Raw genomic sequence first — 27,530 nt, 5'->3', positions numbered from 1 at the left:
CCCGCGGCGACGCTTCCGGGCGGCGGCGGGAGGGGCCGGGGCTTCCCCCGGTGCATGGCGGGGCCGCGGAGTATGGGACCGGAGCGGGTGTGTCCCGAGGAGCCGGGGCCGCCGGAGGCCCCTGACGGCGCGGCGGGATGGAGCGGAGACGAGGAAGAGGAGGAGGAGGAGGAGGAAGAGGAAGAGGAAGGAGGCGGCGGGTACTTGTACCAGCCGCTGAGCCAGGAGCCGGAGCAGGGCCCTGCCGACGGGCCTCCCCCCGCCGCTGAGGCGGGCCCCGGCCTGCAGGAGCGGCTGCAGGTACCGACCAGCGCCGGGCCGGGGCTGAGGGGAGCCGGCGGAGCGCGCCTGACCCCCGCTGCCCGCCTCCCGCTGCAGATGCTGAGGCTGCACCTGCCCGACCCGCCGGCGGACAGCGAGGACGAGGAGGAAGAGGAGGAGGCGGCGGCGGAAGGCGGCGCGGCTCAGAGCAGCCGCACCTCCATCCCCATGGACGCAGGTAACGGCGGCTCCGGCCGCGCCCTCCCGGTGCCCTGCCGCGGCCTCACGGCCTCTCTGTTCCCAGAACACGTGGAGCTGGTGAAGAGGACGATGGCCGGCGTGAAGCTCCCGAGCCTGGGCATCCCGGCCTGGGCCAGCCAGATCTCGGAGGACCAGTGGAAGGACGTGGTGCGGCGCACGCTGCAGGCCCGACACGGCCTCGGCGCTCCCAGGCCCGAGTGGAAGTGATGGGCACGCTGCGGCGCAGGGGCTCCCAACCCCGGCCCTCCCTCTGCCATGCAGCACCCGCTGCTTTGGAGCTGGGCATCGACAGGGCCGGCCAGCATCCACCTCCCAGGTTGTCCCACTTCCCTTCATGCTTGTCCTTCCTGGTTCTGGCCGGCACGTAAGTTGCTGTGATGTCCTTGTGTTGGTTTCCTCTGCCTCCGAGGAGCCTGGCCATGGGTTTCTGTACATTTGAGTGTGTGTGTGAGGAGGGAGGGGGCCTGGCTGACTTTGCCCAGGCTTCCTTGGGACAAACACTGGATTTGGAAGCCCTCTCCACACTTAAAGCCTGACCCCCCAGGCTGGGGGCTGTGTGTTGGAATAGCAGAGGTGGAGTCCAATGTTGTCTTTCCAAGAGATCAGTTTTATTTAGTTCTGTACATACAGGGACATCTGTACAAAATCCAACACTTTCATACTATGTAATGCTCTACTGAAAATAAAGTACACCATATGTACATATGAACTGTAAGCAGCTTAATACTTGTGTCCGGGGGTGGATGCAGTAGTTAGTTTTGCTTGTTCCCTTGGGAGGAGGGCGCCAGGTGAAGTGGAAGAGGCAGCTCCAGTTCTGTCCATTTGACTGACGTGGGGAGAGGCAGAGATGAGCAGCACTAATGCTAGAACCCAAAGGTTGAGTACGGGGCAGCCACAGCGTGGCAGACACAGGTCTGCGCAGAGCAGTACACGTGGTGGGGAGGGCGAACACGTTCCCCCCTTTCTCACATGGTCCCCTTCTTAGGTGTCCAGGACACTGGAATGAACAGGCAGGAAACTAATGGTGATAAGCAGAAGTTCCCTGACCCAGAACAAGACACACAAAGCTATGAGAACATCGAAGCTGTACAGCATGTAGCCAGGACATGGACCCGTCCTGCCACAGCCCGTTCCTCTGGCCACAGGTCAGGGGCTGTCAGCAGAGACGGACCATCAGTAGGGCAGCGACAGCCTCTGTGCACCGCAACTCTGCTCCTTCTGCAGGCAGGGAAGAGCAGCTGCTGCCTAGCAGTGCGCAGGCTCCACGGAAAAGGAGGTGGTGGCTTGTAACGCAAGGCAAAGCACACAGATCGGGAAAGCCTGTACTGCCCCGGGAGGACACCTGCCCAGCCCGAGCCCTGTTGCAGGGGACACTGAGCAGTCCCCTGTCCCTGCGGTGCCCCGCGGCGCCTGCCGCTCCTGTGTGCCATCCAGCATCACCCAGAGCATGTCTACATGCTGTGCCAGGCATGAGGTAATTGATTGGCAGCTGACCATGAGCTTGAACTAATGTTCAAAATAAGTAATAACCTCCCTGAGGTGTCTGGTAAGTCTCCTGATGAACTGGCCTGTTGCGCGAAGCGGAGGGGAGGTGGTGGGGCCCTGTGTGGCTGAGGGTGGTCTCGCATATCCTTGTGCTCGCCAGCTGCTCCCAAGAGGTGATGGCATGTTTACTGTGGGGAACTGAGAGCCAAAGGGGGCATGGGGTGCAGGATGCACGGGGGAAAACCAGCTTTGGTTGGGTCGCAGGAAAGATGTGCTGCACACCAGCAGTAAGAGTAGAGGGGACAAACCTCTGACCTGGGAATGGTTTACTGGTGAGGACAGAAGATAACACCAGGACCTTCTGCAACATCCCACAATGCTGCAGAGCAGCATCAGACCAGCACTGACCCCCTAAGCTATTGCAAGCCCACTTAAGCTGATGTGTCAAGAAAGCAGGCGCAGCAGGTAAGAAGTGAGGAAGACTCCCTCTGCTATCACAAGCTGGCCCCTTTGAGGTGGCACCTTGGCCTGGCACTGAGTCTGCATCAAAAAAAGGTAGGGAGAAAGCTGGATAACAGTAGCACCCAAGTGTGCTCTAAAGGCTAAATTAGCACAAGAAGTCCCTGATGCACTGTACGATAACTAACAAGGGCCTCTTGCCACAGCAGGTGCCAGAGTGACAGGGCAAGGTGGACTCCTCTCAGAGCACCCATGGAAGCAGTTCAGCAGTAGCACCAAGCCATTGATCACAGAGAGGAGACAACTGAATACTCAGAAACTCAGCCTGGCCCCGTGATGTGTATCCATTGCTTCCACTAGTTTGCAGAAATTATTTTAGCAGCACAAGCTTCCTAGAAACCCTGGCCACTGCAGAGCAAAGGATGAGCTATAGCAATAAAGGGAGAGCTACAGGAGTATTTTAATTGAGCAGGTAGAGGAAGAAAGCAAAGTCAGTGGCTGACATCTGCTACAAAGCAGGAAGCTAATTCTGGGCCCACAATTAACCCAAGACACCGTGATGGAGACAAGTCAGTACGGACCAACACAAACAGCTGAAGGAATTCACTTTCCTACAGGAGAGCTTCTAAGGATGCTCTAAAGGGAGGGCTGCAATAGTATGTAGTGCTTGCACCCAGCTTTACTGGGGGTGGCAAAGCACTGAACCCCCACTCCACTGACAGGGGAACAGAACAAGGGGCTTGAAGCAAAAGAAAGGTGGAAGCAGACATCTCTGGTGTATGTAAGACCCTCCAGCTGCAGAGCTGCACCCCAAGGCAGGGCAGAGAGGCAGCAGAGCCTCCCCAAAACTCTGCCCCATGCTCAGCTCAACCCCTGAGCACGGCAGGGCTTGGCTGCACAGGCAGCACAGGGCAGGCACGGCAGAGCCTTGGCACTTGGGGATCGCAGCAGCACGCTGAGCCACACGCGGTCACCTCTGGCCAATGCAGAGCCAGGGCAGTGGGGTCTGGCTCCCAGGCAGAGTAAGGATCAGGTGGCAGCTGGGAATGAAGCAGCTCCTACCCAGGCTGACACGATGGCAGGGCAGGCAGACTCCCTTCACGCACACACACCCGAGGTGGAAAAGCAGAAGAAAGGAGGAAAAGCAGAAGGACATGACAGTGGTAAGATACAAGTTATAACGTAAACCCAGCTCTACCCTGGAGGGATGCAGATGGAGTGGAGGACAGGCACAGCTCACCATGTTCATTCCTTAGTTATACATGAGAACTGAGTGTGTTTCCGTGACCCCTGGGGGAAAGGGATGGGGCAGAGCTTCCCGAGCCAGCTCCTGAGCCTGTCAGATTGCCTCCTGGCTTGAGGTGAGGAACTCTTCTGCTCTCTTGTGGGCCTCCAGGGCTTTTATAGTGTAGACGTCCTGAGGAAGCTCAGATTTCCGGCGCAGCAAAACTTTATCCTTCTTAATGTCTTTCAGCATCTGCAGACAAACCAAAGGAGTCAGGAGTCAGCAGAAAACTCCTCCCCGCCTCCAGCCCCGCCATGCTCTGCCTCCAGCTGCTCTGGGATATACTGGGCGACACCACAAGATGCTGTGGAACAGGCTGAGAGCCAAACACAGACCAAAAGGAGGTGGGAAGTCCCACTTGCACTTTTTTTCCAGAGCGGGAAGGTGAGATAAACCCCACTCTTCAGAGTACGAGTTGGTATCTAAAGATCAGGGATGAGAGTTGGGGCATTTCCCCTCAGAACACTTGGAAACTGGACCCTGGACTGACTGTTCTGGTCTGAGAGTAGCTGTGGAAGGCGCCATGTCACCTACACACCTGCACAGCTTCTGTCTCCACTGTTTTCTTCAGTAGCTGTATGTCCTCCGCAGTCGGGGTCTCCGTTTCCATACAGCAGACAGGAGGCAATGGTGGAGGTGCGTAATACATGGGGTACTGCAGACAACACAGACAGCTGGAGAATCAGCAGGCCACCCAACACCAAGCCTTCTCCCCCAGCATCTTAACGCAGCACAGCATACTTCTCTGGCACCCACAGAGATAGCAGTAGGTACACAGACAGGAAAGAAGCATCTTCTCCTACCCAGTGCAGGAGCCATGGCACCATGTGTGTACAGCCACAGCTGAGAGAGGAGTCCATACACATATAAACGTGTACCTGCTCCCTATAAGGCATTACATGACCAGCACCCCCACGACCCTGTGTTTTGGGAGGGAGGGACCACCACTGCAGTTGCGTGCACAGGACTGAGATCAGGTGCTAGAGCCTACTTTCACAAGCTGAGAAGGTAGGTCAAGACCCCCCACATTCTTGTCTCATTCATCTTAGGCCCTGCTGTTACCCACCTGGGGGTTCAGTCGTGCCAGCTCCTCTATTTTCTGCCACATTTCTTCTCGTTCCTTCATCCTGAACCTTCCCCTGCAGAAAGAGAGAAAGCACAAAGTGTGAACTCCTGGGGAAAGTGCATCTTTCACTCACAGGAAAAGCAAGAGACAGCAGGAAAGTGCAGGCGAGGGGGAAGAGCTGCTCCGTCCTTCAGAGACTCTCCGTTTGCTTTTGACATCTTACCAAATCTGGTTATCTAGGAGAGCAAAATGTATAACCCTGATAAAAACCCAACACAAGGTTTTCTGAAGCATAACTGGTCAGAGAAGCACTGGAGAGAGGAAAAAATATCATCTTAACACAAGCAGAAAACATCTTTGTGGCCTTCCTTTGGACTTGCTCAAGCAGGTCCATGTCCCTCTTGTGTTGGGAGCCCCAGAGCTGAATGCAATCACCTTGTAGTGCTCAAGAACAACTGAACATCTCCCAGAGCTCCCCACTGACCGGAAGGGTTAGTCCTGCTCCCCCCACTGCCACCTCTGTGGCCCCCTTGGCTCATCCAGGAGTGAGCAGCACTACTTTATGTCACTAAGTCAGCAGAAAACAGACCTAGGGAAAGAAAATAGTTTCCTTCTTGCTTACTGAACTATCTCGGCTCACAAGGCACCAAAACCAGCACAAGGAAGCAGAAAATGTGGAGCTTTTTCCTCTTTGCAGCATCATGGTACTGGTACTTGCTGAGCTCAGATTTTTATCCCCATCATTTGCTCTTTGAAATTCCAGGTATTTTCTCACCTTTATTACTGGGAAATTGAAAATGCAATGTGCTCACCGCAGCAAAGCTCTTTACAAAAGTGCTTCTGAAGCAGCAGGATTCCTCTGGCAAGAGCACAAACATCTCTGCAAAGCTGAGTATCTTCTACACTGCCATTTATTTCCTCATGACCCAGAAAACTCAGTCACTCTCTTCCAAACTACCTGCTCCAGCAGAACTAAGAGGGTTTTTATGAGGGCACGCATTTTACCTTTTCTCATCCCTCCACAGAGTTATTGGTGAGGGACCCTACTTTTTGACAGCATGATTTGCACCACCTTTCCATCTCCCCTCTGCCTACTGGCATCTACTATCTGTTACTTTACACCAAGGAGACTCCAGCATGAGCTCAAGTTACTTGGCAAGAATCTTGTACTCACTTCTGCTTCTCTGCCTTGTATTGCTGCGTGCAATCATCAAAAAGCTTTTGGTTCATCTCCATGAACAGCTTCAGTGCATTGTATATCAGCCCATGGATTGTCCTGCAAAGAAATGGGGAAAGAAGAACAAGTCATGGTGGGGTCCTCTGGGTCGTCAGCCCTGAGTTAGCACCAGTAGTGCAGACAAGAGCTAACAGCAGCAGCAATTCACGTACTACAGCAATGTGACAAAAGGTTTTCACACATTGCCAGCTCTTAGCATGGGAAAACCCCCTCCACAAACACAGAAGAGTATGGCACAGGGGAAAAGAAACACAGAATAAAGAGAATACCACTGGGGCAGGTCTGCTCTACTGTGCTCAGACTAATGAATGCAAAAATACACGTTTATTTCTTGTATTTAAAAACTGAAAAGGATGCCAGAGACCTGCACAGGGCTGCTCTCAAGAGGGCTTTACCTAACCCAGCCCTAGTGCCTCCCACAGGTCACTTTGCACATACACAGTCACTGGTTTGGGCTGCCCTGCAGTCGCTCATGAGCTTTGTCACTGAGCTGCTATAAACACAAACACTCAGCAGCCCCTGCAGAGGTGGGAACTATCACAAAGAATACCAGAGAAGAAAAGCTGACTTTTGTCAGCAGTTTATAGATAGGTCCCACTGTGCGTGAGCTCTCTCTGGGACAAGGACGCTCATGGGGAATAAAAAGCTGTCTCTGAAATACCTGACCCAGAGGCAACAGGTGAGAGATTCAGTGCATGGAGCTCTGTGCCTCACCACCTCTACAGATGGAATAAAGAAGAGAGCTACAGCCCTGCTGGTTTTACACAGGCTGTCTGACCAAGTGTTGGAGTACAGGAGCCATGAGAAGGACGAGGACAATATGAATTATTCAGCCTGGCCTAAAACATGTTACTAGGGCTAAACCAAGGAGAAATAAGAGGAAAACACCTTCAGGACTTCTGGCATATCACTGGGAATGAGATAAGAAGGAAAGACAGAAACAGCAGAATCATGAACTTTGACTGGGGCAAGAAGGAAACAGAACTGGTGAAGGGTTTCAGACAAGAACATGAAAGTCCTTTTCTGAACTCTGATCAGAAGGGCCATTAACATTGACAGTGTGTCACTGTGCATCTGTCTGCACACACATGTGCATATTGTGCACACACACCACATATGTCTGCATGCATGTGCCTATCTGCAACATGTCTGCAACCCTGTCTTTGGTACCAGACTATCCTCCTAAGCTCTGGAGTTGCCCAGTCTCCCTAGAATTTACTATTGTCCATTTTTTCCCACCCTCTAGAATAGGGGAAGATGACTTTATTCTTATTTTTGTAGTTTCTGCTGAAAGATTTTAGGATCTCAGCTGTGGGCTGAGTATTCTCAGCTAATTCATTAAAAGGAAGGGAGTTTTACAACTTGAATTAGCCAGGTAAGCAGTCAACTGAAGCAGCAGCCAGAAGAAAAGTTGATGGGAGAACCATAAAGCAGGCTAGTATTGAGGAATCAGACACAGAGGGCAATGATTTCACATGGGACATGTGCCTGGTTAGTTCTGCTGTCTCCATTCTTCCTGTACTCAGGAAGTTAAGACACTACATTAGCCAAAGTCTCTGGTCATGGAGAACATATGAGTGATCCTTAGTTAACAAGCAGCCAGAAGTCAGCTGGAAAACTTCCTGCACACCTCCAAGAGACTGGCAGCGTTAGTGACATGCAGGCACCAAACTCTGGGTAGACTCAACGGCCCCAAGGTGGATCACTGCAGGTCCTGACTCCTTGCAGAAACACGTCACTGAGGTCTGCGGTGGCACTTTTCCATGCTGATACTACTGACCCCTTGGTAGTAGGTCAAGGGATCCTGTATGCATGGCAGCAAGTGCCAGGGGACGCGGAAAGACCTACTTGTTCCAGTGACTCTTGGAGTTCTTGTAGAGTGCTGGAAACATGATCGGGAGGATTTTGGCTGCGTTATCGCTGATTAGGCTCATGATATATTCGTTGTTCCAGTAGTACAGTGCTCGCTCTGCCACCTGCAGTGGGAGAGAAAGCCAAACTTGGAGAGACTCCTTCCAGTAACACTGGCGGCGCACAGGGAGACTGTGCGGTGCTGAGACCAGAGCTTGCCACCAGGCAAGGAGCACCGATGACTTCAACACCCTTTACACAAGACTTGAGGACAGTAATGTTACCCACTCCATGTCCCAGCTCAGACTAGCTCCAAGTCTCCTTCATTTTCTCAGATTGTTCTCTGTAAAGCTCCATTCCTTCCGTTCCTCTCTGGCCTTCCCCACAACAGTCTCTCTAGGCTCTCAAGCATGCTTCAGTCACCAGGCCCATAATTCATCCCCTCATTGTAAGGGTGAAAACATGGAAAATCTTGGGGCAGCCACCCTGCTCTTAAGAGACAAACAAGTCTAACAAGTTTCCACATAGTGATAGATTCAACCACAGCTCTTCATATTTAACCACAAATCTGGGCAATGCAGATCACCAAGCTAATTCCTGCATTTAGCACTAGCTTGAGGATGGCTTAAAAACCCAGGAAGAGGTTCCAGCTTTTTGATCTTGTTAAGCCTTTGTCTGCTAGATTAACACACAATCCACTCAGAGAAAACTCTCCCCACCAAGATGTTCAGACTTACCAAGAAGCCAGCTCCTATTTCTGTTCTCAGACAAGCTGCAGACACGGAGCCTCTTCAGCCTGACCATATGGGGCACCTTTGGGGTTAATTTTCTTAGGCTGCAAAGTCTTTGCACCTTCTCTGGGGTTTTCAATCATGTTTTTTAAAGAGTTGGCAGCAGCTGAGGGCTGCTATCAAGTACAGGATGCCGCTCCTCCAGCCTTTACCCTACTTTATTTAAGCTCCTTAACTCCCTACTGTAAGCCCTTCCACACCCAAAGGTCACGTTTGTCCTTTGGTTCCCATCACCACACCAGTAATCCATGTCCAGCTGGTTTCTGTCAGGCTCCCCCAGTCCTTTCCAGGAAACAGTGATCTTTTACATACACTAGACTGACCTCATTTTTGGCTTGTAAGCACGATTCTGTATTTCTCTGTACCAAAAGACAGGCTGAAGCCAGTGTGCCTCGCTGTGCAGTCACACTCACTCCAGGAGGGGGCTATGTCACTATTTCACACCCCAGCCATACCTGGGCCAGCCCTGTGTTTCACCAGCAAGCTATCTTCTTCTTGGACACCCTTCATGGCAACCAAAACCAGCGAGCCAAGAACACCTGCTAGGAGCTACTGCTGTCCTACCACCCTTGACATTTTAAGCCTTGACTACCAGCCACAGAGATTGTTTTAGCCTGGTACTACAGCCAGTCCCCTTCAGTGTGAACAAGGAAGAAGCAGACTCTGGCATTTCTTCAGTACACCTCACCCTTTGCAACCAGCACCAGAATAATACAACATAACTTCTCTACATTGGCTCTTTGGTTGGCCTCCTTCCAAAACTGCAGCCAGCTGGGTCTTACTGCAACATGATGACACTGGGTGGATCTCCTCTATGTCTGCTAGCCAAAACAGGAGGCAGACCACCTCTACTCCAGCTCCAGCTGCTGCAGTAGATGGTGCTGAAAAGCAGAGAGCAGCAGGAAGGGCTCCACCGATCCGCTTTGTTTTCTCTTTGGATGAGCTTGCTCTGTGGTTGTGGTGAGGATTCTCACCGCTTTCCACCACATGTCACCCCAATACTCACCCTGCTTACACCTCCGTGATCCACAAAGACAAGCCCAAAAGCTGTGGTGGCACCCTCGCATGTAAAGTGGGTTATAAGCCGGTGCCCTGTCCCCTCCCTGAGCTGCGACTCACCTGGAAGTGTGGGCTGGAGACACACTTGGCCAACTGCCTAAACAAGGGCTCCATGACTTTCACAAACTCAGATGGCTCAATCACATCCAAGATCTCCTCCAGCTCATTCAGGAACATCACCTCCTTGGGGCTGTGAGTTTTTGGCCAGAACTTCAGCAAGCCCACAATCACCTCAATGAAGGATACAGAGACAGTGTTAGAGGCTGACAGTTAACACCAGCTGTGAAATACAGTTTTAAGGGTCTGGTCGCAACATCAGAAGGAAGCAAATTACAGACGAGACTTTCTCAGGAAGTCATGGTGGGGTTACCAGGGAAGAAAGAAGAGAAAAACCCAAACTCTGCCATGTTAACCAGCACCGCCCAGGCTGCTATGATTCTGTACTACAATCACAAAGCTTAGAACCACCTTTTTCCCCCAAAGACAGCTTAGCATGGAAGGCTCAAACCAGAGTGGGCTGGCTGATGGAAGAGAGCAACTAATAAAATTGGAAACACTATGGAGAAGGTCACTGAAGAATCCTTATTCAATACACTGCAGAGTTGGGTAGGAGCTGCTCTTTCAAACTCTGTGTACTCCAGCAACCTGATCCTGAAGCCAGCACTCAAGAGGAAGTTTACAGCAGTGGAGGGACAGCAGTGGGCAATGCAACAGCAAGATTAAACACATCTTGAGCATTACTTTGCCACCAACTCCAGGCTTCTCAGCCAACAGTTTGGTACCCTCAGAGTTTGTCATTACTCAGGTCTGCCATTCAGTCAGCTGCAGTGACTCAGACATCATTTCTCCTACAGCTAAGGCGGTGCGAGGTGTGTCGAGTCTGTCTCTGCCACTACTGAGCACATCTGAGGCCTTGCTCACCTGGCAGTCACTCAGACTGCTGTTAACCAAGAGCTACCACATCAAGCCTTGCTGAGCAAGCTTCTGGGAGGCCCACTCAAAGCAAGCGTGGACCTAGTGAGTGATCTGGCCTCTTTCCATTTATTCAAAACCTTCACAAGCAGGATGTTTCAACAGGACACGACCTGTGGCAATACAGCCTTGACACGTCTGGTTGGGACTCAACACAACACCCACTGAAACTGGGTCACCCCACTGCTTTCCACAGCATCAAACCAGGTGTGGGTCTCTAATTCAGGGGCCACTGGCCCATTACCCAGAAAGCAGTGACGAGCTATGGGGCTTAATTGTTTCAATAGGCTGAAAAGTGAATCCTAGAAGTATTGACGGATTTCTCTGTCTCTCTTCTCCTTCACCCTACAGAAAGTGCTTTGGCAGGAGGCTTTGGGCTGGATGTCAGCCATAGGAAGTACTCAGCATGATCAGGAAGCTACTCTATGCAGTTTATTTCAGAGCAGGCTTCTGGGAACACAGGAAATGGAGGACTCACACTTAAAGGAAAAGCTGGGAGCTCCGCTTCAGCACTGCGCAGAGCTGAAGAGCCAGAAAGCTGGCAACAGTTGACCAGCTTCCTCCGAGCACCGCCAGGCTCACCACCAGCACGCACATTTCAGCCAGGGAACAGAACGACCTCAGCTAGTGTTACTCATGAGAAGGCTCACACTTTCTGGTGCTCCCTCATACAGTGACACAAGCATGTGTTCTTTGGCCATCTGCTGTTTTGAGGCTGTGAAGCTCAGCACTGTAGAAGACATTTCCTGGCCTGCAGTGGGTGGAGAAACACTCGTCTCCTGCTTGCACCCTCTGCCAAGCTGCCACATAGCCTGGTTAACGCTGCAGGTCTGGGCTAACTGGAATATGTGAGCTCCCCATCGACACTGCTCACACATTTTGGATCCGTCTGTTCCCCAGCACTGCATCCTGAAGGCCAATGCATCTATAAGGAGTCTTAACACTGTGGAGGAAACAAACTGATGCAAGAGCAGGGAGGAGAATACTTTCATCAAGGAACGGTGGCTTGTCTGGGACCTTTGTGTCCCAGGTTCCTAACCTCATCCCCACAGTGAACTATCAGAGTGAACTATCACTGTTTCAGGGCCCCCACAAGCTCATGCTGGTTCCATCAGATACCACATGGCCATGTGTTTTGTCTCTGCAGCATCTGTCACGAGCTGAAAGCTCTGCCCTGGAAGGACAGCTTGGTATAGTGTTCCTTCTGCTACATCAAGATCCGAAGCACAAAGGAAGACTATAGCCCACCTTCCTGAAGCTTTCAGACTTGCACATAAGCAGCATGGCCCCTTCTGCTTGTACAGTACAAGGCAAACCCAGTAAACAACCCAGCTGACTCTCAGTTTCTTCAGCCTTTTTTCACCCTTGCTGTAGTCTAAAGAAGCAGAAAAGCTTTTGGGGTTTGACTGACACAGAAAGGTTAAGCGAGGTTACTCACTGGCTCTGTCAGGCTGCTGTCTTTCTCCAAGAACTGTACAACACAGTACGCCAACTGTAGGAAGCAAACATGGCAAGATTAATCTCAGGTACACTTGGGAAACTCTAAAGTGCCACCACCACCCTAGGCTGAAAGTCACATTATGTCCTTCACAGTGTGCGCAACGAGTGCAGTTGCAGCTCTGAATCCAGTTCTGATGGCAAGTGAAGGCTTTAAGCCCAAGCAGGCAGAGCCTGAGCTCAGGACATCCGTGCAGCATAAAGAATAAAACTTAAGCCACCTAGAGAAGCCCCCAGCTAATACATTCAAATGTCAGCACAGCTGCAAAAAGGGGAAGGGACAAACCTGACTATCAGAAAGACCTCCTAGCCTGAGTCCTGATCTTCTCTTCTATTATGTACTCCAAATTGCAATCAATTAATCTCTATATCAGTCTTGCAGCCCAGCACATGGATTTCTGTTCATATCTCGGTGGTGACTAACAGCTGACACACCACACACTGATGACTGCAGCTCACAATTTCAACTCACGTTTCAGCGGGGCCCCAGTATTTCACAAAATTCCAGCATGAAAAGGCAAAGCAGGGCACAGCAATAAGTCAGCAGGAAATGGCAGGATACCCTTCTATCAGCCAGTGGCAAAAAGCACACGTGTGGCCAGGGCACCACAAGGCTGGGACAAACCGTCACAGACAGGAACTAATGCAGAGCCCAAAGCATCTCACAGCAAGCGCTTTGTACACCAGTCATGCAGCCCAGTAAATCACAGAACCACAGAATCAACCAGGTTGGAAAAGACCTTTAGGATCATCCAGTCCAACCATTCCCCAGCACTGCCAAGGCCACCATTAACCCATGGCACTGGGGGCCTCATCTACATGGTCTGTGAACACTTCAAGGGACGGTGATTCCAGCACTGCCCTGGGCAGCCTGTTCCAATGCCTGACTGCCCTTTGGGGAAGAGATTGTTCCCAATATCCAGTCTAAACCTACCCTGGTGCAGATTGAGGCTGTTTCCTCTTGTCCTATCCTTTGCTCCTTGAGAGAAGAGACTGACCCCCATCTCACTACAACCTCAATTCAGGTAACTGCAGAGAGTGATAACGTCCCCCCAGAGCCTTCCCCAGCCCTGAGGGACACCACTAGTGACTGGTCACCAAGTAGATGTAATGCCATTTACCACATTTCAGGCTTGGCCATCCAGCCAGTTTCCAGCCCACTGAAGAACACACCTATCCAGGCCATGAGCAGGCAGTTTCTCTAGGAGACCACTGGGAGACAGTGTCAAATGCTTTACTTAAGTCCAAACAGACAATGTGCACAGCCATTCTCTCATAACCAGGTGCATCACCTTATTGTAGAAGATCCGAAAATAGCTATAAGCAAGCCTGAACAACAGCTTCTGAAGGATATAACTTGAAGCACTTCTCACCTGTGGGTGGTAAACACTGAGAGACTTCACCTTGTGCAGGGGTAACAAGACTCTGATGAGGAACATCTTGTGCTCTTCCTTCAGAGGCAAAGCAAACCCATTGATTATACTGAGAAAAAACAAGAGTCTCATTAACAAACCTTACCCAGCAAAAAACCAGTATCTTTAACCTCAAAAGAATCAGTGGCTTGCCCTAGCTTTCACTAGTCACTTGGAGAAAGCACCCACCAGAAGCATGGTCACTGGGGCCCAAGCTGCACACCATGCTCAGCTGGAGTTTACTCTATAGAACAGTGACAAAGAATTAAACAAGCTTTTCATCGTGTATTGAGACTTAGACATGGACAAAGGATGCAAGGATTCTCAAGATAAGGAAGTCATGCAACAAGAGGACCAGATTTCTTTCTCAAACCACTGCAGGCCTTCCTCCTGTCAATAAGGTTTATTACCCGAGAAACAGACAAACGGCTGTGAAAGAAAACTGCTAGAGAAGCCTCTCAGGGTCATGAATTAGCCCAAACAAGAACATGTAGGTAACTGGCAAGACTAAACACACATTCAGTGTCCTTACCTAATGGACTTCCATAGAAGTATAAAACCAGTGGGGGTATTTCTGCCCAAATGACCACCATGACTCCCAGAGACCACTCCTCAAACCCACAGTGCCTGCACCATGGCCTTATCTTCCCAGATTACATAGGCAATGAGGAAACTGGGTGAGCATTGCAGGGAATTGTGATGAATATGTCTATAATAAAGGTATAGAAGCTGTAAACTGTCTCTTCTCAGTGTGCGTGAGAGGTGGAGCAATCCTCCATGCTCACAGTACTGCATCTGAGGAGAAGGCTACCACATTTCCCAACAGGCTGGAGAGTATTTCTGCTCTGTGCTTTGTCAGACTGATATGCATGCTGCACACTGGGCTGGGAGATCACTCACTGTGGGGCCTTTGAGACTTCCAGAAGCACTCTTACCTTCCCAGGATCTCCAGCAGTTCTGCAATCCCATTGTGGTGCTCTGTTTCATAGATGAACCTAAAGAAGAGAGAATGAGATGTCACCGCCAAATGCTGCATACAGTTTGATGAGCAAAAGGAGAGAAAACCACAGGAGGTGGGGAGGTTCCTAGCAAATTAACAGAACTCCAGGACAACAGGGCAAGGTGTAAGGGAGAGAAGCAAATAAATTCATGGCCCCAGATCAGCTAAAGCTCACACATCCCAACACATGCTCTGTGTGCACTGAAGACAGTGATATCACATCCCTTCTGCTCTTAAAGTAGTGTGACATAACTGAGTCACTTTGCTAATCACAGTATGGATCAGAGACACACAGCCTAGTGCCCCAAATTTTCCTCCCTGATTGTCCCACTCACTCACTAGGCCAGTGACACTACAAGACATCTCACCTGTAAAATATATTGTTGATCTGCCGCCTCACATACGCTCGCAGACCCAGGAACTTCCCATAGATCCTGTGCAGAATAGTCTTTAGGAAGTCTCGTTCTCTGGGGTCTTCACTGTCAAAGAGATCCAGCAGCTGTGGAGAGAGAAATTCAGTCCATGTGTGCCTGCTGCCAGCCTGCACAAAACTAACATCAACACAAGCTGGAATCACCAGTGGCACTGTGATGGCCTGCACACTCTACAAACCTGTGTCCCCCCAGGGTTTCCCCTGCAAGGCCCCAGCGCCCCCCTCCATCTGGACAATGAGATGAGTTCCAGTGACTACAGCTCAACCACACTTGCCCTGCACAGAGAATTCTGGCTGCTCGTTCAAGACTAAACAAAGGGAGAAAGAAAACCCACATCACCAAGCACCTGCTGACGAAGCTGGACTGTCTGAACACCACCTGGACCAAAACCTGCTGCGTGTCCTTCATAAAGGTGGTGCACAGGGGCAGGGGCAAGGACTACTTACAGACAGTACAAACTTCTGGTCGATGTATTTCTTGGCTACGTTTGGTTGAAAATCAGGTGATTCCAGGAACCGGAGGAAGAACTCATACACCAGCTATGGAGAGAAGGAAAGATCACTCAGAAATGCCCCCATCCTCTCACCAATGTTTACTTCAGGTTTTAAAGGTTTTCCTTCTCCTTAAGGATGTGGGAAAAGGACAGGAAGCCTGAATGGGAGCACAGAAAACACAGGAACCCATTTCCTCACTCAGTGGGATCAACTCGGCTGCCCTTGCTCTGATGGTGGCTCATAACTGCTCCAGGGCTTGGAGCAACCTGGTCTAGTGGAAGGTGGTCCTGCCCATGCAGGGTGTTGGAACTGGATGAGCTTTATGGTCCCTTTCAACCCAAACCATTCCAAGATTCTATGATTCCCTGTCTTTTCTGGTCAAATGTTTGCCCCCAGTTAACACAACTGAATTACAGAAGCATATAGGAGATGTTAGGAGGTGCAAGCACAGGCTTTGCTTTGGCACTAAGCAGTCCTCTTCCTCCATGTGCCTCCCATGGAGCTGGGCAAGGAGAGGACCATTGAAGCAGACAGGGGTGCTATCTCCACTGCTACTGAAGCCCAGAAGAAGACTCTTGAGCCTTCAGGAGGGACATTACCGTTGCTGGGAACTGCTTCTCACACAGGCAATACAGCACAGCTCCCTCCCTCTCAGGTCACTCCCAGCCTACCTCAGGGCCACGTGGAACTACAGCCATCTGCAGGTGAACGTGGCACACAGCCATCAGCCTGTTTCCAGGACACCCCTGCTACCTGCATTGCCTACAAGCCACCTCTGACCCATTGGTGTCAGACCTGGCCTCTCCTGGTCCCCACACCAGGACCCCTTGAAGGCACCAGCACTACGTGTACTCTTGACTCCCTGGAGATACCATCCACCAGATGTCTACCCCCACTCCTCTTCCTCCTCACCTGCAGGTGTGGCCAGGCAGCCTCTAGTGTAGGCTCATCTTCCTCAGGGTCAAACTCCGCGCCTGTGGGATTGGATGATGGCGGGAGTGTCCGGAAGAGGTTCACTGAAAACTGAGGTGTGTGAAAAGGTGTGTCAGTAACAGCCCTGCACCCCACAATGGTGCTTCCCATAGCTAATCCTCCACTGCAGAGCAACAGACTGTGATCTGCCATAGCTGTGCCCGAAGACAGACCCCTCTCTAGAGGCAGCAGGGTTACAGTCTGCATATGAACTCTGCAATGAGAGAGAGCTTCCACCTCCCTTGACACCAGACAGTGTCACCCTCTACCCTCTGCTTCTTCTTCTGTGGTTGGGCAGATGATAAGGAATGGGTAGAACTGGGGTCAGACTTCTCCCTGACAAATCCCTATCTTTTCCTCCCACCCAAGCTTCTGGACAGTCCCCATTTCTTTGACAGACACACACAGCAGCCCCATGTCCTACCATGATAACAGCTTCAGGATAGATGGCCTCAGTGACAACATCACGGTTGTGAGTGATGTATTCTACCATCTCGTTGAGACCTGCTCGCTTCACCTCCTTGAACTTCAGGTCACTGAGGGGGTCAGAAATGAAGTCAAAAAGCACACAGCACTGCCGCAGCTTCTGAATGAAAAGCTCTTCTCGTTCATGTGGAGGAGCATCTGTCAGAGAGAGCAGGAATGCCTTGGAGATACGGAGAACATCTTCCTGGTTTGCCCAGGTACCAGTGTGGTTTCCTCCCTGCCCTGCATTCCCCCCTTCCCTGTCACAGTCCCCCTTGAGTGGGTGGGAGGAGGCAGAAGCAGTGTTATCCCTGCTACGAAGATGGGACAGTGGAGACAGAGGGATTGCAAGGCCTCTGGAGCAACTATCCCATAAGGCAATATCAAACATGCTAACCGTTTCTGATCTGATAAGCACTGATCCCTTCGCAGTACAAGGTGCACTGGAGAAAGAACTCACTTAACTAGCTCCCGTCGCAGACCAGGGACACCCATGCCCTACACCTCAGGCACAAAGGGAGCAAGACAGAGCACACTGCAGGCTAATCCTCTTCCCAGAGAGCAGCCCAGAAGAGAGGGGCCAAGGTGGCAGAGGCCCTATATTAACAGCATTCTTTTTGATATGTTGCCATTGGGAACTATGCACTGCTAAGGCCAGTCAGGTAAACTTAACCTTTTGCTTGCAGAGTAGCTGCTGAGCTGCGAGGCAGTTGCTCTTCCAAAAAGGCCTGCCTGTTTCTGTGGGCAATGTCAGCAAAGGGTCTGGCTGAGTGACTGCTGAAAATGCTTTCTCCTTGTTCACACTTAAGTCATGTTTAATTGCACCATTATGTAGACTAATGTTGGGTAATTGCCTGAAGGTGGACAAGTTCAACAGCACTACCATAATTTGCAATGGAAACACCAGGAGGAGGAGGAGAAGGCCTGGTCCTCTCCAGGGAACAGGTGGATGTAGAAACAAGAGACTGCACAAGGGTGTCTGCACTTCACCACCTTCCTACACAACCTGCTGAAGAACCTGAGGCAATCCTAAGCACATATTAACACAAGGGTTTAAATCAGTTCAAATGGGAAGGTAAACAGTGACGTTCACAATGAACATTCTCCTTTCCTTTGAGGCTATCCATCATTGATCCTCAACCCACTGCCAAGCCAAGCAGCTTTCCCAGAGCATCCTGGCTGCACTGCTGGCAGGACACTGGCAAGGTCACACTGGGAAGAGGTGTCACACCACCAAACTCTGCCTGGAGCAGGTGTAGCTTGCCATGCAGGTCAACCCCACCGGGCAGCTTCCTTACCTTTAAGGGCTGGGAGCTTTTGGAGTTCCCGGTTTTTGCTCAGATTGAAGCGGGAAGAGCTGTGCCTGCGCTCCTTCTTCACAATCTGGGGTCCCCCGGAGTACTTGATCTTATTCAGCTGGGTTGGGGGGGGAGCGCTGTTACTGGGCCGCTTATTTGAAGCTGGCGGCTGCTGCTGCTGCTGCTGCTGCTGCTGTTCCTGAGAAGAGAATAAAACAACCCATAAGCTTTCAGCTACAAGCCTCATGAGCCATCAGACACCGTCAGCATCGTGCACTGAAGAAACCAGGCACGTCTTCCGCTGCTGCACTTGCAGTTTGGTGCATCTCATCCGCTCCTGTAGGGCTCCTGACCCGCTGGTTGCATTTGTATCATACCTGCAAAGGGAACATCGGGTTTACTCATGGCTGTGAGGCATCACAAAGACACCAGAGCTTTATGGCACGGCAGCTTCTAGGGATATGGACAGCAAATCCATGCCTTGCAATGAGTGACAGGTGTTTGTTGTCACAAAATAAAAGCAGAAATAAGAACTTTCTGTGGCCCAAACAGAAAAGTCAGGGTATTGCTGACCCCGATCACAGCACTGTCCAGTCCACAGCAAGCAAGCTTTGAAAACTAGCGAGATGCTCCTTATCCTTGTGCAGGAAGCCACCTGGGAAAATCAAAGGAGCATGCAGTACAGAGCAGACAGGATGGTCCTGGGAAGGCAACAGTGAATACTGCTAAAATCACTGCTGCACGCATAGATCAGGAGCCTACAAACCACACAGGCCATATCCAAAGCTTAGGCTTTCCCAACCCACCCTAGCTGCTCCCTCCATTTCCACCTTGTCTCAGCCCTGCTGCTCTCTGGACTTAGTTTGCTTTTTCCACATCAGCCCTTCAGAAACACCTTCTTGTTTCCAGCAGAAACTCAAGCTAGCGTTTGCTTAGCTTAGCTCTGTTCTGACCTCGCTGAAGCTCTGCTGGTTCCAGTTCCACCTGGCCCAAAATGGCTCAGTAACCAACACAACTCATGGAAAACTTAATGTGGAAGAGGGCAACAACCCACAAGGATGCCTATAGCAGAGGGCTTAGCTGCAGACAGCACTCAGCCTACGCTGGCTCTGCTGTGTGAGCCCAGCAGCGCTCCCTTCCTCAGCTTTGCCACATCCTTCCCACTGGTGCACAAAGCCAAGGAGCTGCAAGGTGAACCTATTTAGGACACAACAGGGACAGTGCAATGGATGGGGAGCAGACATGGTGAAATCCTTGGCCATCACTTTTCCCTTCCCCCATGAACTCCCAGCTGCCACATACAGCACAGCAGTACAAACACACCCCTTGAGAACACCAATTTTGAGGGAGAGCACCAGCAGTGCAGAAGCTCATTAGAGCTCTCCTCCAAATGAGATATAACCAGTCTCCTCCTGTGAGCAGCAGCTGAGCTGCAGCTTGCCCTGCACAGTCCTTACCCTGCGCTGAGGCCTGATGATTTCCAAAGACATGAAGCACAGCACCACAGTGCAGGAGTTACTGTACCCACAGCATGCAGGGAGACAGCAAGGTAGGAATAGGGAAAGCTGCCTACAAGGAGACACTGTGCAAAGACTCCCTGTGCAAAACAGTGCCCAACACAAAACACCAATTATTTTGTCAAGCCCTTACTTTGAACCAGAAATCAGAAACATTTCTGTTCTGGTCTGGCTTTGCTTGAAGGAAATCTTAAGAAGTTCTGCTTCATACTCAGCTCCAAGCCAAGGCTGGGGGAGATAAGAAGATTTGAACTCTCTTCAATTTAGATTTGATCTGATTTCTTTCATGGAGCAGCATTGTTCCACAATGAGGAGAGAACAGGATGAGGTTGTGATGTCAGACAAAGGAGGCCCAGGATACAAATTGGAAGCAAGCTATCCTGAACAGTGGGCTCAACTCAGTTAGCCAGGCTGAATCTTTTTTGACAACCTGACAAGAACGAGTTGTTCATTCCTCACCCAGATGTTTGGGTATCAGGGCAATGTGAGACGCTCAGATGCTGCCCACATGCTCTTTGGGAGGTTAGTCCTCTACATAGTCTCCTTCCAAGGGGAATAAAAGCAAACTCTGAATGATGAGAAAAGATGGTACAGAGGGAAACAAAAGATGCACCAGCAGCCTCATGGGGAACACTGATGGAACCAGGACACATGGGTGATCGAAGCTGTCAGGACATGCCTGTGCACTCCCCACACACCTAGAAAAGCCACAGGCAGAGTTCTGAGTACGGTGTGTGTATTGTGTATTTCAGGCTAACAGGCTGTGGCCACACTGCCTTCACCGGGGCTCTAGAAAAGTCCTTGCCACCAGCTTCTACAGCTTTCAACAGCTGAAGGCATGAAGAGAGACCAAGCACATCTTCAGGTTTAGCTGCTATAGAACTACTCAAGAAACAGAAATACACATGCAAAAATCACACAACTGAGTTTGCTAGAGAAAATCTAGTGATGGGGGAGGGCTGCCGTGCTCAGAGGCATTCAGGTCACTTCTATATGGACTTTCTAACATCAGGCTGAACATGTGCTTTCAAGAGGTGCCTCCTGTGGCAGGCCTGCTCTTCTGCCCTCCTACCTTAGCTTCATGAATCCAGAGGTTCATTTTGAGCTTCCTATCACTTTCTTCCCTGAAGTCTCCACCCCTGAGAACACAGGGTTGTTTCTAGAATGGAAAGCTTTCCTCTTAACGCACAGCTATCAACCCCACAGACTGCCTCCCTGACACCAACACCAGGTGACCACTCCATGGCTGCAGCACACCAACCTGATGAGGCTCAGCCCCCTCCCGACAGGCAGGGCTCAGGCCCACCTCCTCACAGCAAGGCTTGGGAGAACACTGTTTGCCCGTGAAGAGCTGCCCAGAGAACAGAGCAGCAGCCCCACCTCACCTGCTGCAGTGGAGCAGCGACTCCTGCCTCCAGCCCCAGTCACAACCACGTTCAAACACCCCCAAGCACAGGCTCCCTGGCTCCACAGTGCTTCCTCCCCACTGGTCCCCACCACCTCTCATTCCCTTGCTAGGAACTTGCCGGCACATGTCAATGAGCCCCAGGCCCTGGGCTTGCTCTGTGTCATTTCTCTTCACCCTGGGCTCCCAGGAACAGAGACCCTCTTCCCCCCCTCAGCCACCCTGAGCTGTGCCAGCCTCTCCTCTGCTCTCCTGCCCGCGTATGACCTCACCTTTGCAGGCTCTCCTCCCACAGCTGGGTGCATCGCCACTGGGAAAGCCCTTCTGCCTCACTGGTCCCTTGAGCATCCCCCGCTTGCTGAGCTCCTCAGCCCAGATCTGCTCTCAGCTCCTCCTCCTCCTCAGATGACTCTTCCCTTCCCATCCCTCAAGTCAGTACCTGCTCTCTTTGTCTGCTGTTACACAGCGCCCTATTAAAAGCCAGCTCTGCCTCACAAGTAACATCAACACACTGTAACGCCTGTCTCTGAATAATGAATTTCAGGTACCGCAGTAACAAGCCCCATGGAGATATCTGCAAAACACGTAATACAGCAGCTCAGTGAAAAGGAGCACCCTCTCCCAGAGCTGCAGATCTCATCAGCAAGGCTCCAAGCTGCCCTCCAGGCTGCAGCGCAACTCCTCTTCACTGCTGCTGCTAATCCCTGCTCCCACTTCCAGGTCATTAACTCTCCTCCCCACCCAGCTGCCTCTCCCAGGCTTTTTGGTCAGGAAGAGTAACTCTTTCTCATCCTCTCATTCAATCTGCCTTGGTCTCTGATATCATTCCTTTTCTTTCTCCTTAAACAGACACTCAGGAGTTCTCTCCATTCATATTTTCATCATTTTCCAGAGGGAATGAACTAAACAAACCTTTTTATTTCCCATCCCCTGCTTTCATGATTTCCTCCCCTGCTCCTGTCTCTTCCTGAGTAAACTGCCCCCACCCACCTTCCACTCCAAAGCCAAGCTCTGCTGGCTTTTCACCTCAGACAGCTTCACCCTAAGATGGGCATCTAAAAGAGCACTGCGCTACCCCTGTACTTAGGAGGGAATTCAAACACTTGCCTTCCCTCATGGGGATGCAGCTGTTTTTGAACATATCTGCCCTTCCAGATCAGCTCCACTAAAAGCTCCTTCAGTGCAGAGAACAAAGCACTCTGCTTAAGGGTTTCTGGACTGGCTCCGAGCCTGTTCATCCCCCTCAGCCATAGGGAGATCCCCATAGGAGGTCCCTGTCTGCTCCACTTGCTCAGGTGTGTCAGACCAGAGCTGCTCTTCAACAACCGACTCATTCCACCAGCCAGACAACTTGCCTGCAAAACAAGTCACAGCTTTCTGGACCAGGATAAATTAGGGCTCCAAGGAGCAAAGTGAATACTGGAAAAGGGCTGCTCAAATGCTGTTCTCCTGCTGCAAGATCATTAAGCACCTACTGTGATCTGAAGAAAAAAGACAATTCCCTTTGGTGCACACAACTTTCACCCTAAAAGAGGCAACCAACCAACCATAACTCCATGGAGGAATTTACAGGGCACAAAACTCTCACAATGGCATCAGAGGCATCCAGGCTAGGCTCAGCCCATCAACCCCACCAGGCAACACCACTCCTGGTGCTTCATGAGTCAAACCACCTCCTGCTTCTGACACACAGAAGGAGTCTCTCTCTCAGCACACATTACCTAATTCCTCACAGTCCCCCAATGTGAAAGTCAAAATACCTTTCTGTTCTTCCTGAAGAGCAGGAAAATCGCATTCAAACTGGCATACATTTCTTCTTATCAAGCAAAGAGCTCTCTTCCATTCTGCAGCAGAGCAGTCCAGAGACAGGAAAGCACCCAGAGAAAACAAACTTCACTGCAAGCTCAAGAGGGAAAGGGAGAAGAGACCAGTGGCAGTGCACCCTGCAGAGGTGGCTCCTTTCTGCTCTGCTCTCTGTTCCTATGATCAAAGGAGACCCAGCTTTCCATCTTAAAGAAGGGCTGGATTTTCTTTGGAGTATGAGGAAGTGGCTGCATATGTTTTGTGGGAGGGAAGGTTAGACGCATCACTTCTAAGTCTCTCCTGCGCCCAGGCATGACCAGACATTACGTGCCATCTCAGGTCGCAGAAGGAAGCTTGTAGCCTGCACTACTCTTCCTTTCTTACTGCATCACTTGCAATCAGGTGAGCAGCGCCACAGCCCGGTGCTGATTTGGATGGGGTCATCACTGCTCTGCTCTCTCAAAGGCTATCCATCACCCTTGCACTGCAAGCCCTAGGCGTCCCTTCCTCTCCCCAGAGCTGTGAGCTCAGCAGCCAAAGAGTGCCAAATAAATACAAGGTAAGCCTGACCCCAGGATGCCAATGGAGGAGTCCTCTCACTTCCTCAGAGCTGGCAGACAGCTCTCCCAGCAAGCTGTTTTCAGCTGTACACACAAAATAAAATGGGCAGAGGCCAAAATCAGGACGGGATGTAAAAGCAGGATCTGAAAAACTGTTGCCTGCTCCAAGGCAAGCAAACTCAGCTTCTCATTTCTTGCTGGCCATGTGGCAAGTTGGCCAAAAGCATAGCTTAGACCCTGAAACCAAGTGGCTGGTAGCAGGGACATCTTCTGAGGCTCTGCAACACAAGTCTGTGCTTTGAAGGAGACTCCAAAATAACCATTCATTGACAACAACCACCCCACTGATGTACAGATTTAGCCTTACATGTCTCCTATCCTCAGTCCTCCACATTACAAGTGCCACGTGTTGCAGACAAGACTGGAGCACAGAGGCTTGAATGGACACAGAAGTGGCATAACTCATTTGCCAAACTGTAGTATTAATAAATGACACACACACACATGCAAGCTCCCTTGGACACACGTATAACACTCTTCAGAGCCAAGTCTCAAAAATCCACAACCACGCTGGTTTTGAGTGCTGGACATACTCAAATCTACCAGAAAAGTTCTAGTTTACCCACATTTTGTTAATTCTAATCACAGCATATCATGTTATCACATTCTGCTGATGCTATTCTAACACATCCAGCTTGGCAACATCAAACCGGGAGTGAGACTCTGCACAGCTGGGAATACAGACTGTGCCTTCTTGTGAGTAATGTGTTCAGCAACAAGGCTGTTCTATCAAAGAGCCATTTCATCTCCAGCAGTTTACCTCTATACTTTCACGTGTCCTACCCATTCCTTCCTAATATCACTCCCCCAGAAAACAATTCAGAAGAACATGTTCCTTTTCTATTGCTCCTCATGAACTCCCACTCTGACACAAGGTGTCAACAGTTTACTGTGCTTTGCTCTGACAGGAGCAAGGAAGATGATCCCTGTCTGTCAGGCTTCTTCCTTCTTGATAACTGTGGCTCTTTCCGCTCCGCAGCCACCTCTGTCACCCTCTGCACACCTCTGTGAGCAGTGCTCACCATCAGCTCCATGCCAAACCTCTTTGTGCAGGGCTGCAGGGCATGAGACTCATCTTGTCTTCCATAGCCATCATTTCCTTTGGGACAAGTTCCAAGGGGAACTAACTTCATCTTAACTTTAGTCTTGGCCACCGTTTTCTCTGCGTCCTTACAATCCCAGTGACACACTATGTGCTAGAACAGCACGAAGCAGTTAGAACGGAAGATGTTATTCCTCCTCACGCACACTGCTGCACCCGATGAGAAAGCCTTACCTCTTCGGAATTCTCTGCCCCTCCATCCTTCCCGCCACCGCTGCTGCCGGCCTTTGTGCTGCTTTTGGTAGACTTCGGGGACTCCTGAAACGACGAGAAGACGTTCAGAGAACATTTCACCTTGTGCAGAATCACGGCGGCTCTTTGCAGAGTTCAGCGGCGCGCTGCCACAGGCCCACCCCACCCCTGCAGGCAGCCCAGCTCCGGGCCCTCCTCCCCTCAGAAGGGTAATGACTGAACCACTGCCCGCCCCGATGCCCCCCGGGTGACAGGGCCCCCGCGCCCGCCCAGCCCTTCCCCGGGGCTGCCCGCAAGGCGCACGGACACCGCCAGGGCCGCAGCGGGCGAGCGTGGCCCGGCCCGCACCGAGCGGCGGCTGCGGTGGATCCGCGGGGCCGGGGCGCGGGTGCGGCCGTACCTCGCGCACCGGGGGCATCGCCGCGCTGCGCCCGCTGGGATCACGGAACGGACGGGGGGGGGGCCGGGCACGGGACGGACGGGGGGGACGAGTGTCACCGGTACCGACGCGCGCCCCCGCCGCCCTCCTGCACCACCCGCCCCGCCCGTCCCGCGCGCCCCCGCCCCCTGCCGGCCGCAGCCCCGCGCGCGCGCGCGTCCCCGCCCGAGGGTCGGCGCCGAGGGATATAGGCCGCGGGCAGGGAGGGCAGCGGGAGCGCGCAAGCGGGCACCGGGTCAACGCCCGACGGGAGGGGACGGAGGGGTGCACACCCGCCGCCCAGCGCAGCCCTGCCCATCCCGCCCCGCCGCACCTTCTCCTTCTTCAGCTTGCAGGGCATGATGAGCGCTGGGCCCCGGCCGCTCCGCGCCCCGCCGCCGCCGCCGCCTGCGCCCGGGCCCGGCCGCAGCGCCCCGTTCCCATTGGGCCAGCCGCGCCGCTCTGCCTATCAACAGCCGCCGCTGCCGCCGTGCGGCGCTGACGCAAGGCAGCGGGTTTCTCCCATTGGCAGAGCCGCGCGAGGAACGCCCCCCGCGGGGCGGTGCAAGGCGGGGCTGCGGGCGAGCCGCTCTTCCGGGGCAGCTCGGCCTCGGCGGTGCCCGGGGGTCCCCCATCGGGAAGCGGCTCTAAGGCCTTGCTGAGTGAGCACCGAGCTCCCTGGGGCAGGCGCCGGGAAGCTGCCCGGTGCTCCCGGATCACCGGCGGAGGCTTTGCGCGGCCGCCTGCGGCTTGGGAAACGAGCATGTATCCCCTGAGGTGGCCGCAGGAGCTGTGTCCCACCTTGTGTCGGCACTCTGGAGGGCAGGGATAGGATCCAGAGGGACCTAGAGAGGTGGGACCATGCGAACATGATGGAGTTCACAAGGCCAAATACAAGGTTCTGTCCCCGCGTCGGGGCAGTCCCCAGCACAGACACGGGCTGGGGGTATCTGGATGGAGCAGCCCTGAGAAGGACTTGGGGTGTTGGGTGACAAGAAGCTCCCCATGACCAAGCTTCAGTGTGCGCTTGAGCCCAGAAACCAACCGTGTCCTGGGCTGCATCCCCAGAGCGTGAGCAGCAGATGGAGGGAGGGGATTCTCCCCCTCTGCTCTGGTGAGATCCCCCCCTGCAGTCCTGTGCCCAGCTCTGAGGCAACAACACAAGAGGAACATGGAGCTGTTGGAGCGAAACCAGAGGAGGCCACAGAGATGCTCCAAGGGCTGGAGCAGCTTTGCTCTACAGACAGGCTGAAAGAGCTGGGCTGGTTCAACTTGGAGAAGGCTCCAGGGACACCTTAGAGCAGCTTCCAGTGCCTAAAGGGGTGACAAGAAACCTAGAGAGGGGCTTTTGACAAGCGCCTCTAGCGACAGGACGAGGGGGAATGGCTTTAAACGGACAGAGGGAGGTGCTGGAAAAGGACCTTGGGAAGTTCCTGCTCTATCCAATGCAGGCAGGGTTAGCAGGGGCAAGTGGGGTGGTGGGCCCTGAGCACTGTAAAATGCTGAGGCAAGGGTTGGCATCAGAGGGTACCTGGGGCATCAGGGACTGAGAAGGGCAGGGGGAGCACCCTTTGAGGAGCATCATGGGCAGCAGTGCTGCTGGAAGCCTCAGTGGGTGAACAGCACTGGAGGGGTCGAAGGGGCTGGAAATGGCTGAGGTATTCCGTGGGATTAGGGGTACCGGGAAGCAATGGGCAGGGATTCAGAGGGGCAGGAATCTATTGATAGGGGGAGCCCCAGTGGGATGGCAGCCGTGGTGGGCACTTTGTGGGTAGCTGCCAGAGATTAGGGGCGCATTGATGGATAAAAGGGATAGCGGTGCAGTGGGTGCAAGGCAAAGGGGGACCAGTGGAGGGCAGGCCTGTCCCACATCAAGCCCCTGCTGCCCATAGGTCTTAAAAGGGCTTGTGCTACAAGCACCTTATTACCCTGCACCAAGGCACGGAGACCTACCTCCTCACGGAGCTGCCCCCCTCGGGGAGCGTCCTGGACACCTCGGGGTGTCCCCACATGAAAGGCTGCCCAGTATGAGCCTGACCTTCTATGGGTCCTGTGCTTACGCCTGTCCAGAGATCCTGCTGTTCCCGTGTCAGCACAACCCCTGCCTGCCATCTCCTAGTTCCCCTAGTCGACAACAGACACAGAGCTGACAGTTTCAGTGTGTGCTAGTGCTG

The 27,530-nt window shown here is 52.3% G+C and overlaps 2 protein-coding genes across 5 annotated transcripts; one reads left to right on the top strand and one right to left on the bottom strand.

Annotated features, from left to right (window-relative positions):
- The first annotated feature begins 10 nt into the window (after positions 1–10).
- Positions 11–1,231, top strand: MEA1 (male-enhanced antigen 1). Its single transcript, XM_062605734.1, has 3 exons — positions 11–300; positions 379–499; positions 566–1,231. The coding sequence occupies exons 1-3, from the start codon at positions 55–57 to the stop codon at positions 727–729; spliced, it is 531 nt and encodes a 176-aa protein (XP_062461718.1). The 5' UTR covers positions 11–54; the 3' UTR covers positions 730–1,231.
- PPP2R5D (protein phosphatase 2 regulatory subunit B'delta) lies at positions 1,109–25,831 on the bottom strand. Of its 4 annotated transcripts, none has more exons than XM_062605725.1 (16): positions 25,691–25,831; positions 24,921–25,004; positions 18,300–18,498; positions 16,961–17,160; positions 16,477–16,587; positions 15,517–15,609; positions 15,005–15,135; positions 14,572–14,631; positions 13,598–13,706; positions 12,166–12,219; positions 9,816–9,986; positions 7,903–8,030; positions 5,992–6,093; positions 4,818–4,890; positions 4,290–4,406; positions 1,109–3,943 (listed from the first exon to the last, which is right to left on the bottom strand). In XM_062605725.1, the coding sequence occupies exons 1-16, from the start codon at positions 25,715–25,717 to the stop codon at positions 3,806–3,808; spliced, it is 1,797 nt and encodes a 598-aa protein (XP_062461709.1). In that variant the 5' UTR covers positions 25,718–25,831; the 3' UTR covers positions 1,109–3,805. The 4 variants fall into 4 exon arrangements, with proteins under 4 accessions (XP_062461709.1, XP_062461710.1, XP_062461711.1 ...); XM_062605726.1 differs by having other exon boundaries at positions 18,300–18,492; XM_062605727.1 differs by having other exon boundaries at positions 18,300–18,489.
- Between the last annotated feature and the right edge of the window lie 1,699 nt (positions 25,832–27,530).

The sequence above is a fragment of the Pezoporus occidentalis genome, unplaced genomic scaffold (assembly GCF_034315485.1).
Source record: "Pezoporus occidentalis ecotype Australia unplaced genomic scaffold, CSIRO_AGI_Poc_V1 ctg93, whole genome shotgun sequence".
NCBI lineage: Eukaryota > Metazoa > Chordata > Aves > Psittaciformes > Psittacidae > Pezoporus > Pezoporus occidentalis.
Note: the sequence above shows the minus strand (reverse complement) of the source record. Positions and strands in the feature narration are given on the sequence as shown.